The 12,262-nt window shown below is 36.8% G+C and overlaps 1 protein-coding gene across 1 annotated transcript; it reads left to right on the forward strand.

Moving 5' to 3' along the window:
- The first annotated feature begins 966 nt into the window (after nucleotides 1-966).
- Nucleotides 967-1,332, forward strand: LOC139436615 (putative inactive deoxyuridine 5'-triphosphate nucleotidohydrolase-like protein FLJ16323). The gene has a single exon (XM_071208368.1). It carries the CDS (start codon nucleotides 967-969, stop codon nucleotides 1,330-1,332), a length of 366 nt encoding a protein of 121 aa, XP_071064469.1.
- Nucleotides 1,333-12,262: the final 10,930 nt, after the last annotated feature.

The following is a 12,262-nucleotide window of genomic DNA, read 5'->3' on the forward strand; positions in this document are numbered from 1 at the left end:
ACCAGGGGTAGTTCCTGAGAAATAATCTTAAACATGGCATGTCTGAGGTGGTTCTGGGAGTTTTGCAACTGGCTCTCTACTCTAATTGATCTCAAGAGTACTAATGACTCCCTTTTCAGTAATGGAGAGGTTGCTATCAGTACATGGTGTGACTTGGTAATGGAGATATGCAAAATATCATCACTGGATTCCCCTACTTTCACACTTATAAGAAGGAAGGATCTAGAAAGTCTGTTTTTGACACCTTAACAGAGTTTTATGGAGTCAAAAGGTATATTGATGCCTCCTCCTAGATACTCTGGATACAGTTATGAAAGATGAGTTAAAGACATGGAATTTGAAACTTAAGCATCATGTGAATGATGTGAATGTTTCCATTTGTGCTTTGAAGGATAATCTTGTCTCCTGTAACCACAGGCTTGAAATATCTGAAAACAAAACTCTCACTGTATTAGTAGCAGAGTTCCAAAGGAAACCAAAATATCAAACCCCAAGGGTTTCTGCAGTTAAAGTGAAGCCATTGATTGTAAATGAGTGGAACAAAGACAACTGGGATGGAGACAAATGGGATAACAATAATATTGGTGGAGTCATTGGAACCCTAAATTTTGCTGGGACTTTACCAGATGAACAAGTGATAGTCTGCTCTGTAGAGACCACAACTTGCCAACCTTGCATCACCCAGCCTGTCCCAGGGAGTCCAGAATTCCTTACAGCTCTGAGATGGGTAACCAGCCAAATTTCAGCATTCAATGCTTAGCCCCCAGTCTGCCCTATAGAATCTACCTTCCAACCCCTGCCTGAAGAGATTATGAAAAGGAATGTCGAGGTTAGTAGCTTGCAAGACATATTACTCTTAGTGACCCCATAGGAAAAACTTTGCTTCCTGTCCCTGCAACCTCAAACTCTGCTGGTCTACAGGATTTAGTCCCAAAAGGAGGAGTGCTGCCACCAGAGAATACAACAATGATTCTACTGAACTGGAAGTTAAGAGTGCAACCCGGCCATTTGGGGCTCTTCTTTCCTCTGAATCAATGGGCAAAGAAGGAAATTACTGTCTTGGCTGGGGTGATTGATCCTGACTATCAAGGGGAAATAGGATTGCATCTACATAATGGGGGTAAAGAAGAGTTTGCCTGTAATACAGGAGATCCTCTAGGGTGTTTCCTAGTACTGCCTTACCCTGAGATTAAAGTCAATGGAAAATTGCAACAACTCAATCAGAACAGAACTAATAATGGCCCAGAATGTTCAGGAATGAAAATTTTGATCACCCCACCAGGCAAAGAATCATGGCCAGCTGAAGTGCTGCTGAAGGTGACCAAAACATGAAATGGGTAGTGGAAGAAGATAGTGATAAATATGAACTGTTACCAGTTACAGAAATGAGGACTGTAATAGTCATGAATCATTCTTCATTGTTTCCTTATGGGTATGATTGTATATGTACAAAAAACGAATTTCTTTGTTTTCTTCCCCAACATATTCCTCTATCATATGATGAGTTGTATTAGTTTCATGTCATAATGTTAAGGTTCTCAAGTTTAAGAGTTAATATTACTCAAGGACTTGCACCCTATTCTGCAGGAAATTAATGAATTTCCAGTTATATATAGGAGAGTTGAACTATGTAAGACTGAAATGTGTGTGTGTGTGTATGTGTGTGTGTATATATATATATATATATATATATATATATATATATATATGTATGTGTTATTGTTTTTACTTAGAGACAAAGTATGGTTTAAGGTCATGTGTATTGTTGCAATGTTGACAAGGGGTGGACTGTGAGGGTTAGGTTAATGTATCAACATGGTCAGGTAATCATGCCAGTTGTTTGATCAATCAAGCACTGGGCTAATTATAATACAAGAACATTTATGGACGTTAATCACCAGTGGCTTTACTGCATAGATAGCTGTTTATATCTACATCAGTCAGCAAGATTATATTTTATCCAATCAGTTGAGTGCCTGAAAAGGGGAAGAGATTTCAGCATTAGGAAGAATTTTCATAGCTTATTTTTGTACAGTCAACATCACCCAGAAACTCATCAAGGACCTTCACTGAGCTTTTATCAGAGTCCTGTGACTCCTGGACTTGTGCATCCCACAGTGACATGAGAGACTCTTATAAAATCACATATTATTGACAGTAATTTCCTGTTGATTCTATTTCCCCAAAGAACCCTGACTAATATAGTGGCAATTCTCCAAAATGTGTTCATCAATTTTAACAAATGTTCCACACTAATGAAGGATGTTGTTAATGTTGGAAATTGGGGGTGTGGATTTGGGGCATATGGGAATCTCCTATATTTTCAATGTAACATTTATGTAATCTAAATATCATTAAATATATATACGTATGAGACCCACCTAAAATATGCATTAACATAACTTCTGAAATAATCTGACTAATCTTGAAAACTCTTAGCAATAACACTCATTTGCATTTACTATTTCCTCCTTTTGGTCTAAGTCCTTTTCAAAATCCATCTTTAGTTGGCACTTGGTAATAGTCCCTAGGTTCCAGGGAAGATTGTTCCCAGAAGTCCTGTCCCACTTTGGGGTAAAGGCTGTGAAATTATATGCTGAGTTTGGCATAGAGAGAGGTCACATTTGAGAACAAAGGAGGTTTTCAGGATATGACTCTTAGGCAATATGTATTATCAGACCAAGTTTCCATTTCACAAGGACAAGGTTCATAAATACCAACATCTGTATCAAGGGCCTGGCACATTTCACCCTCTTTTGCTAGGCACTGCCCATATACACCAGAGATTCTCAACCTTCTGTGAGAGAATGTAGGAGGACTCGCTGGGATGGAAATTCAATATTCTTTTGGTTATTCTGTGGGTTTCAATCCACTGAGCCAATACTCCAAGATCACATGAACACATGAACTCCATAGAGACATGCCCCTAGCACACATATCCCCAACACTGATACCCTCAACTAGTGGTCCTCCTGTACCACAGCTGTAACAACAGTGCAACACAGAACCTTTCCAAAAACAAAACCAACATATAATAACAACAAAATAAATAATTAAACATCAAAAAATATTTTTAATTTTTTTTGAATTGTGCCTTACATCACCATAAGATATATTATCTTTCATGTATAGTGACTTTTTTTCTGAATCTTGCCCCAATGTTTTTTTTTTTAAACTTTATTTTAAGAGAAAATTTGGGTTACAGTAAAGTCATATAGAAAATAAGGTGGTTTCTCTTACAGGTCACTTCATTCCCCCACATCCTCCCCTACCAATAATATCACAACATGAATATGGGACATTTGTTACAATTGATAAATAAATATTGAAACATTGTTGCTAAGCATGTTCAGTGGTTTATACAAGTGCTTACCTTCTTCACATTATACTTTCATAGGTTCTGACAAAATATAAAATGGCATGTATCTGTCATTGCAAGATCACACTGAAGAAGTTCAATGCCACAAAGTTGCCCCATGTTCCACCCATTCTTCCATCCCCCACCTGTCAGAGCCTATGGCAACCAGTTTGTTTCGATTTTTGAAGAACAATGTTAATAGATACATGCATTAACATTGAGAGCTTGAAATACATGTCTGTTTTCTTTTATTAGGCACTGTCTATGTACTTCAGATATTCTTACCCTCTCTTTGAGAATGTGGCAGGACTCCCTAGGATGGGAGTTTAATATTTTCTTGTTTATTGTGTTGGAACTCTAACCACTGAGATAACACCCTCTGCCAAGTGGAATACATTCATATTCTATAGAAGCACGCTCCAGGTTCACACTTTCCCACATATCCCCACAACCAATGCCCTGCACCAGAGACCTTCCTGTGCCATATTTTCCAAAAAGACATTTCCACCATTGTAGTTTCAACCACAGACCTGAAAATCCCCAGAATTCACCTGAATTTTCTTTTTCAGTATTAGATTGAGGAAATATTTCCCTTTAACACATAATATCCATTCCAAAATACTTTCAGGTAAATGAGACATATCCACTTCACATAAATTCCATTCAAACCTTCCAATTTTATGGAAACTATTAACAAAGTCATATTAAACCAAAAACAAAGAATGTCTATATCTTTCCAGTCTCACTGCAGCCTCCACTATGATTACAGCAATAGTTGTAGATTTGCAGTGAATTGGGTTCATGTGACAATGGGTTCCAGAAAAGTTTCTTTTCCACCATTGACCATTTCACCTCACATGTGTATATGGATTTGGGTACTATACCAGTTTGAAGCTATTTTTGGACACAGCAAAATCATATTCTTGTTGCTAATCCATTCTTGTGGGTGTGACTCTTTGATTAGGTAGGATTTAATTGGGGGACACTTTGAATTGATTACTTTGGTGAGGCATGATCATGGCAGAGTATAGGTGTTTTAAGGTCAGGTATCTCATAGTCATCTTTGCCTTCCAGCTCTTTAATTCATCCAAACTGAGTGAATAAAACACTTTCTTGAGAAGCCTTTGACTTTGGAGGTAGCAATTGCTCTTAAAATTCTATTGAAACATGAGTTGTGATGTTGTGGTTTTTTTCTTTTTTCTTTTTACAACTACCAAAATTGACACATTTAATTTAGGCTAATCATTATTGCTGTGGCTTTGTTTTTAAAGGATATTTTAGACGTTTATACCTCCTCCCAGAATCAATAATTATATTTGCTTATTTTTTCATTTTTTTCTTTATTAGAGAAGTTGTGGGTTTACAGAACAATCATGCATAAAATATATGATTCCCATATACCACCACTACTACCAGCTTACATTGGGGTGGAACATTTGTTAAAAATTATGGAAACACATTTTTATAATTGTACTATATTAAAGTCCATTGTTTAAATTAGGGTTCACTGTTTGTGCAGTGTATTTACATGGATTTTTAAAAAAAATATTCTGTTATACATACAATATAATATTTCCCCATTAAATCATATTCCACTTGTGCTCTTTTAAATCATTTCTTCACTCTATCAATGCCCAAATTTTTCATCTCATTTCTAAATAATGATTTAAAGTTTTCCTCCTTGTTACCCTCTCCTTAGAATGTGAGCTAAGGTTGAGAGGTAGTAAGATCTGCTCTCCTCCCATGATCAGGTTTTCTGATGTTTAACAGAGATTGCAGGCTTTGATTTTTTTCATTGTAAAACCTGCCTTTATTTCCTTTCCATTATGTAGAGTTCTTTGAAAAGAAAAATAAACAATAACCCTATATTGTTGTAGAATTTGATACTAGGTTCAATTACTTGTGTATAGAAAGGCCAGGACTCAGGAATGATTTTGAGAAGGAAAAATGGTTTATTGATGGCTGGCTGCACTCGGGAGCTTTCTTTTTCAAACCTGAGCCCCGAACAAGAGTTTTGAGTTCTTTTAATACAGAAAGGAAAGGTCAAATGGTCCTTTTGTTTCAGTTCTCAATAGGCTTGAATTAGCATATATCTTCCACATCCTAGGTAAGCTTTTAGCATGGACTTCTTACATTCTAGATAAGCTTTTAGCACATTTGGTTTTCATTTTCCCTGAATATTTAAAGTTTATAGAGTTTGCATTGATAAACTGTTTCCTTGAACTGGACTCATTGCCATGGTTACCAAGGGCAGGACTGCAGCCTCTCACCATCCCAGACCCATAAGTCAGGACAGACAGCTTAGGTTAAGGTTATCTCCAAAGAGACAAAGGGCCTCCCACTCATAGCCCACATCAATATTACCACAAGACCACTCACCCTCATTCTAACTCAGAACTCTTTTATTATATTAAATCCTCAATCTAGAAAAGCACTTAAAGTCCTATGGTTCTTTTAAGACCTTCCTAATCCTGTTGAATACCTCTAAAATAGTTTTGATTTATGAGAAACACTTCTAAACTTCAGGGGCCTCTTTTGGACCTTGAAAATAACTAAAATGTGCACATCTTCATGGTACATTAAAACAAAAGTAAAATGTGCTAGCTAATAATTGGAAGGTTACTTTATTGGATAAGGAAACCATTAAAAGAAATGTCTGATGGTCTCTAATCAATGGAAGCCTCCTTAAACATTTCCGGCCTTTTCTCTTCCTAAAGATTTTCTATCCTTCTGTCTCAAACCATTTCTGCCCCCATAGGAATACACATTATGTCTGACTCTCTCCTTATCTGGTCTCAGTTCTCTTTTCTGCTTCCCCACTCCTCTTTCCTTCTTCCTTTCCTTTCAGAGCTTCTAATCATGAATAAAACCTGATTTCACCTGCTTCTAACTAGAACATCTGTACACTCATCCAAAACTCACATTGCATTCCAGATAAGGCAGAACTCCATGCCTTTCAAATCCACAAAATAATACAGAAAATTATATTTAAATCACTCTGTCATTATCAGTTAGCACCTTGTCAGAGTTTGGCTATGGATAATACCACAAAGAGACTCTAGAACAATAGAAAAATTTTGTTCCATATAATTTGGAAACTAGAAGTCAAAAATCAAGATGATGGGGAGCAGCTCTGGCTCAATCAGTTGAGCTCCCATCTTCCATATGGGAGGCCCTGGGTTCATGTCCCAGGGTCTCCTTGTGAAGGCAAGCTGGCCTGCACAGCACAGAGAGCTGATGGCCCATGCACCATGGAGACTTAACAGCTCATGCTCCACAAAGTGCTGACAGCCCATGTGCCATGGAGAGCTGATGCAGCAAGATGACACAACAAAGGCAGACAAGCTGACAAATAAAAGAAACAAAAAACATGCAGTGAATGGACACAGAGAACAGAGAGCAAAAAACAAAAATGTAATAAATAAGCCACAAGGGGGGGATAAATAAATAAGTGAATAAAAACATTAAAAAAATTTTTTTTAAATCAAGGTGATGGCAAGGCTATGCTTTCTCCAAAAAGTATATAACGTTCTAGTGCTGGTTTGCTGAAATATATGGGGTTAATTTCCTTCTACAGCTAGTCACATTCCCAGTTACATAGTGATTTTTCTCTTCTTGTGTCTGTTCATCCAGTTTTACAGAATTCGGCCTTCCAGTTTCTTCTCTATATGATGATTATGGATTAAGACCCACCTAGATTCAATTTGCCACACATAAATAGGATTTTTGAAGATTTTATTCACAAATGAGTAGCCTACTAACTCACCATAATATATTCATGAAAATATAAATGTGTTCACATGGATAGCAATGCAAATTAAGATTAAGAGCATGTTTTTTTTTTCAGGATATATAATTAAATCCACCATATGTACCTTAGGATTAATGGGACCTGGAGGTTGGTTTAGAAAGGTCAAATGGACCACCAACACATATAATGATTTAGCTAATACTGAGGGGGAAAAAACATTCCATCTAACCATGCTGAATTAGTCAGAGTTCATCATAATCACATACCAGAGAAACAGTAAAAAAAGGATCTGAGTGTGTGTGTGTATAAAGATATTTATATTATAAAAGTGGCTAACATGATTGTGGGAGTTAGTAGACTGAAATAAATAGGGCAGTATTTGATGGAGTTTTGAGTTTATAAAAATCCTAATGATTGGATGAAGCCTATTCTTATTGTTATGTGTTTTCTCCTTTATTTAAAATCAACTGATTGGAGAGGTTAATCACCTCTACATAATGTTACAGCAACATCTTTTTAAAAATTCTTTTATTTTTATTTAATTGTCTTTTTAAAAGATACATAGATCACAAAAAAAATGTTACATTAAAAATATAAGAGGTTCCCATATACCCCACACCCCACCCTACCTACTCCTCTCACATCAACAACTGCTTTCATAAGTTTGGAACATTCATTGAACTTTGTAAATATATTTTTGAGCACTGCTATACCATATGGATTATCATTTACATTGTAGTTTACAACCTTCTCCAATCTATTTAGTGGGCTATGTCAGGATATTTAATCTCCTTCATCTGTGCCTGCAATTTCATTCAGGACAACTCCAGGTCCCAAAAATGCCCCCACATCACACCTCTTCTTCTCTTTCCTGCCCTCAGCAAATCCCATGGCCACTGTCTCCTCATCAATGACACAATTCCTTCCATTGCTACAATCATAATAGCTCTATAGTAGAATACCAGTAAGTACACTCTAATCCATGTTTTATTCCTACATCCTGTTGACCCTGGACTGGTAATGTCTACTCCACATCTAAATTGAGAGGGGACTTAGATCCCACATGACTGATGGATGTGATTCTCCTGCTTGCAGTTCTAGATGCTCTCAGTTTCTTGTTGTGGTGGTTGACCATCTTCATCTCCCTTTTAGCTGACTAGGGTAAGTCCAAAGAATTGGACAGTAGTTGTTGCAACTCCTCTGAGGTTCAGGGCCAAGCTGGCACATGAAGAGTCTAGAGATTTAAGTCTCCTGAGCATACACCAAGCCCACCACCAAACACAGGTTCAGTAAAAGTGACAGAAGATTCATGTGTAGGAAGGTCACATCTGAGTCCAACTTTATCACACTCAGGAACACAAATTCCAAAGTAGGAACTACTGGTAAAGTACTGGACTTTAGAGCCATCTGCCATGACCATAGAACCTGTGTGTTTTTATAGCCCTCAGGAGAACCAGTCCTTGGGGTTGTAACTACTTTGACTGTCTCCAGAATCCTGATGAGTCATGCATAAATGTGACCCCTCTAATGACCTCCCAACTCATTTTGCAGGCTCTTAATCATATAAACTCACTTGTCTTTACCATTCCTCCCATTTATTCAAGGTCTTTTTATAGTTACATCACCAGCTGGTGATTGGTAGTAATCCCTCGATGCCAGGAAAGCTCATCTGAGGTAATCATGTCCCACATTGGGGGGAAGGAAATGTATTTACATGCTAAGATTGGCTTAGAGAGTGGCCACTTTTGAGCAACATGGAGGCTCTCAGGATGTAACTCTTAGGCACCCTGCAGCTCTAGGCTTAGTTGAAATTTCAAGCACACAGGCTCATAAGTATAGTTATCAGTATCAAAAGCCCATCATTGGACCATCCTTCTTCACTGGTCTTTGCCCTTGCACTTGGGGGGTTGTTGCTTTTCCATTGGGGAATGTTACAGAGCTCCCCTGGGTAGGAACTCAGCACTCCCTCACTTGTCATGTGTAAATTTACCTACTATGACAACACCCAATGAATATCCAAGCATTTTTATATACCCTATATACATGCCCTGGGTAACTCCCTGTTAACCATGTAACACCATCAGTGACACTCCACAACACTGTTCCTCCCCTGCCATAGTTGAACTGCTCTGTTATCCAAAATGTCTTCAAAAGTGTTGATAAAGATGTGGAGAAACTGGAATTGCTAACAGGAATGTGAAATGGTCCAGGCTCAGTGGAAAGAGTTTGCTGGCAGTTCCCTGTAAGTTAAACACAGAGTTACCACATAACCCAGTAATTCAACTTATAGGTATAGGATTTCAAGGAAAAAAATATTATAAATGTCAAATTCTGGTCAGTCAAGTTAGCAATGTAGAATGCATCAGGGATCTATTAAAACATAGATTAAACTGTGAGGAAAAACTGGTAGGGCCATCTACTCAGAACTCTAGAAAAGAGTTAGATGATTGCAATGACAGGGCAAAATGATGGAGATTAAAGGTGTAATATGGGTGCATTTTTGAACTTCAAAATTGTCCAGCATGACATTGAAGTGATGGATACAGGTGATTGTATATTTTGTCATAACCTACAAAATTGTATGGGACAGAGTGTAAACTATAATGCAAACTATAATCCATGGTTAGCAGTAATGCTTCAATATATGTTCATCAATTGTAACAAATGTACCACACTAATAAGGGATGCTGATGTTGGAAAATGTGAGAGGTAGAAGGAGTGGGACATATGGGGATCACTTATAATTTTATGTAACATATATGTAATCTAAATCTTTAAAATTAAAAATAAAATTAAAAAAAAATAAAAAATAAAATAAATAAAGCCAAAGGAAGAATTTAAAGGATTTAGAAATTAAATAAATTTGGAGATCAACAATGAATAAGTTCTAATAATACTATTTAAAGTTAATAATAATTTCAAGGTTTCAAGCTAAGGAGATGGAAGAGAAAAGATTAATAATAATGGTCAAGATATGAATTTGAGAGAAGGGGATCAGTTGATTAATTTTGCATATATGATCAAAGTGGAAATATTCTAGATTAAAAGAATTTTAATTCATTTAGAAATATGAATACAGTGCATGGTTCTTGATATAATTTTGGTGTGAGAACGACTTAAAAAGATGTTTGTGGTATAAATGAGGAAATCTGAGAATTGACTATTAGATGATAATAATAAATTAATGTTCTATTTCATTGGCTGCAATAATGTTTTTGAGATTCAAAGAAAATGTCCTTACTTTTTAGAAATGCTTTCTGACATATTTGGATCTGAAATGCCTCAAAGTCTGTATTGCATTTTAAATGCTAAAAATAAATAATAATTTTAAAAAAAGACAATAATAAGAGAAACAACTGGAATATTTGCTGGATCCTAACCGACCCCATCCTTGGCATGGAGAGGAGCTGGTGTGTGCTCTCATTGTGAGTCACTGGACTTGTTCTATAGGGTGAAGAATCACTCCAATGAATGTAGTGGTGTGGCTGTATCTACTGAAGAATTATAACAGAATGCTCATCTCAGGCTTGCCTTCCCTGAATTTGCCTACAGGAAAAAGTGGCATACAAAAGCAAAATAATATAAGAAACAATTAAATATTACCCATCTAGGAAAAAAGAGTAATGAATTCAAGACACAATAAAGCACTCAGGATACAGGAAATGTATATATGAAAGGGATTAGAGGAGGCATTCTGATACTCATAAATTTGGGCATTCTTAAACCCACAAGTGCATGTTCAAGGTAGGATATATGCTCAGAAAAGACAGAGGAACCCATGTGTTCATCTCAAGCTGATATTCTTGGAAGGAAAGCTAAATACAGAAGGAAAGCATAGGGAAACAGAAGTTTGCTAATGCTGTGGAAGGTATTTTTGCATTGGTCGATTAATGTTTAATAGCTCATGAAATCAAGTAAATCACTGTAAAATCACTTGCTGACTATAAACTGAAAAAAGTGAAAGATCAGGTACTAAATCCCAGAGTTAACATATAAACTATTAAAATGTGCAGTGTGCAAAAAGACTACAGGAATCAAATGAAACAAGAAACAATGCACCGTTCAAAGGAAAAAGACGAAAACTCAGAAACCAGAAAAAAGAACACAAGATATTGTACACACCTAAGATATTTTGAAAAGTTTTTCAAGACTCAAAGTGGTAAAAGAAAAAATGGAAATCTAAAATATATCATAAAATATAAAAATGAACAAAATGAAAATCCCAATAAGGTAATAAAAATTATAATAAGGAACTAAAAATTAATACTAGAATTGAAGAACACAATTAGGAAATCAAAAATGCCCTAGAATTGAAAGAATAAATATTGGTAAGATGAAAATTCCACCCAAATTTATTTAAGATTCAATGCAATCCCAATAAGACACCTAAGAGCCTTTTTTGGAGAAATGGAAAATCCAATTATCCCATTTACTTGGAAGAGTAAATGTCTGCAAAAAGACATAGATGTCTTAAAAAAGAACACAATTAGAATACTCACACTTCCTGACTTTAAAGCATATGACTTAGCTATAGTGTTAAAAATAGCATGATACTGGCACAAAGATAGGCAGATAGACCAAGAGAACCAAAATGAGAATTCAGGAATAAACCCTCATATCTCAGTCAACTTACTTTTTTTTTTTTAATATTTATTTATTATTATTATTTTTAATTACATTAAAAAATATATATGAGGTCCCATTCAACCCCACCGCCCCCGCCCCCCACTCCCCCCACAGCAACACTCTCTCCCATCATCGTGATACATCCATTGCACCTGGTAAGTTCATCTCTGAGCATCACTGCACCCCATAGTCAATGGTCCACATCATAGCCCAGACTCTCTCACGTTCCATCCAGTGGGCCCTGGGGGGATCTAAAGTGTCCCGTAATTGTCCGTGAAGCACTATCCAGGACAACTCCACGTCCCGAAAACGCCTCCACATCTCATCTCTTCCTCCCGTTCCCCACACCCAGCAGCCCCCATGGCTACCGTTCCCACACCCATTCCGCATTTTCTCTGTGGACATTGGATTGGTTGTGTCCATTGCACACCTATGTCAAGTGAGGGCTTAGATTCCACATGGGTACTGGATGCACTCTTCCCGCTTCTAGTTGTAGACACTCTAGGCTCCATGTTGTGGTGGTTGAC

The sequence above is a fragment of the Dasypus novemcinctus genome, chromosome 16 (genome assembly GCF_030445035.2).
Source record: "Dasypus novemcinctus isolate mDasNov1 chromosome 16, mDasNov1.1.hap2, whole genome shotgun sequence".
Classification (NCBI taxonomy): domain Eukaryota; kingdom Metazoa; phylum Chordata; class Mammalia; order Cingulata; family Dasypodidae; genus Dasypus; species Dasypus novemcinctus.

What these genes read in the sequence shown, in the direction of transcription:
- LOC139436615 (XM_071208368.1), top strand. Translation starts at nt 967, where the DNA reads ATGATTCTACTGAACTGGAAGTTAAGAGTGCAACCCGGCCATTTGGGG.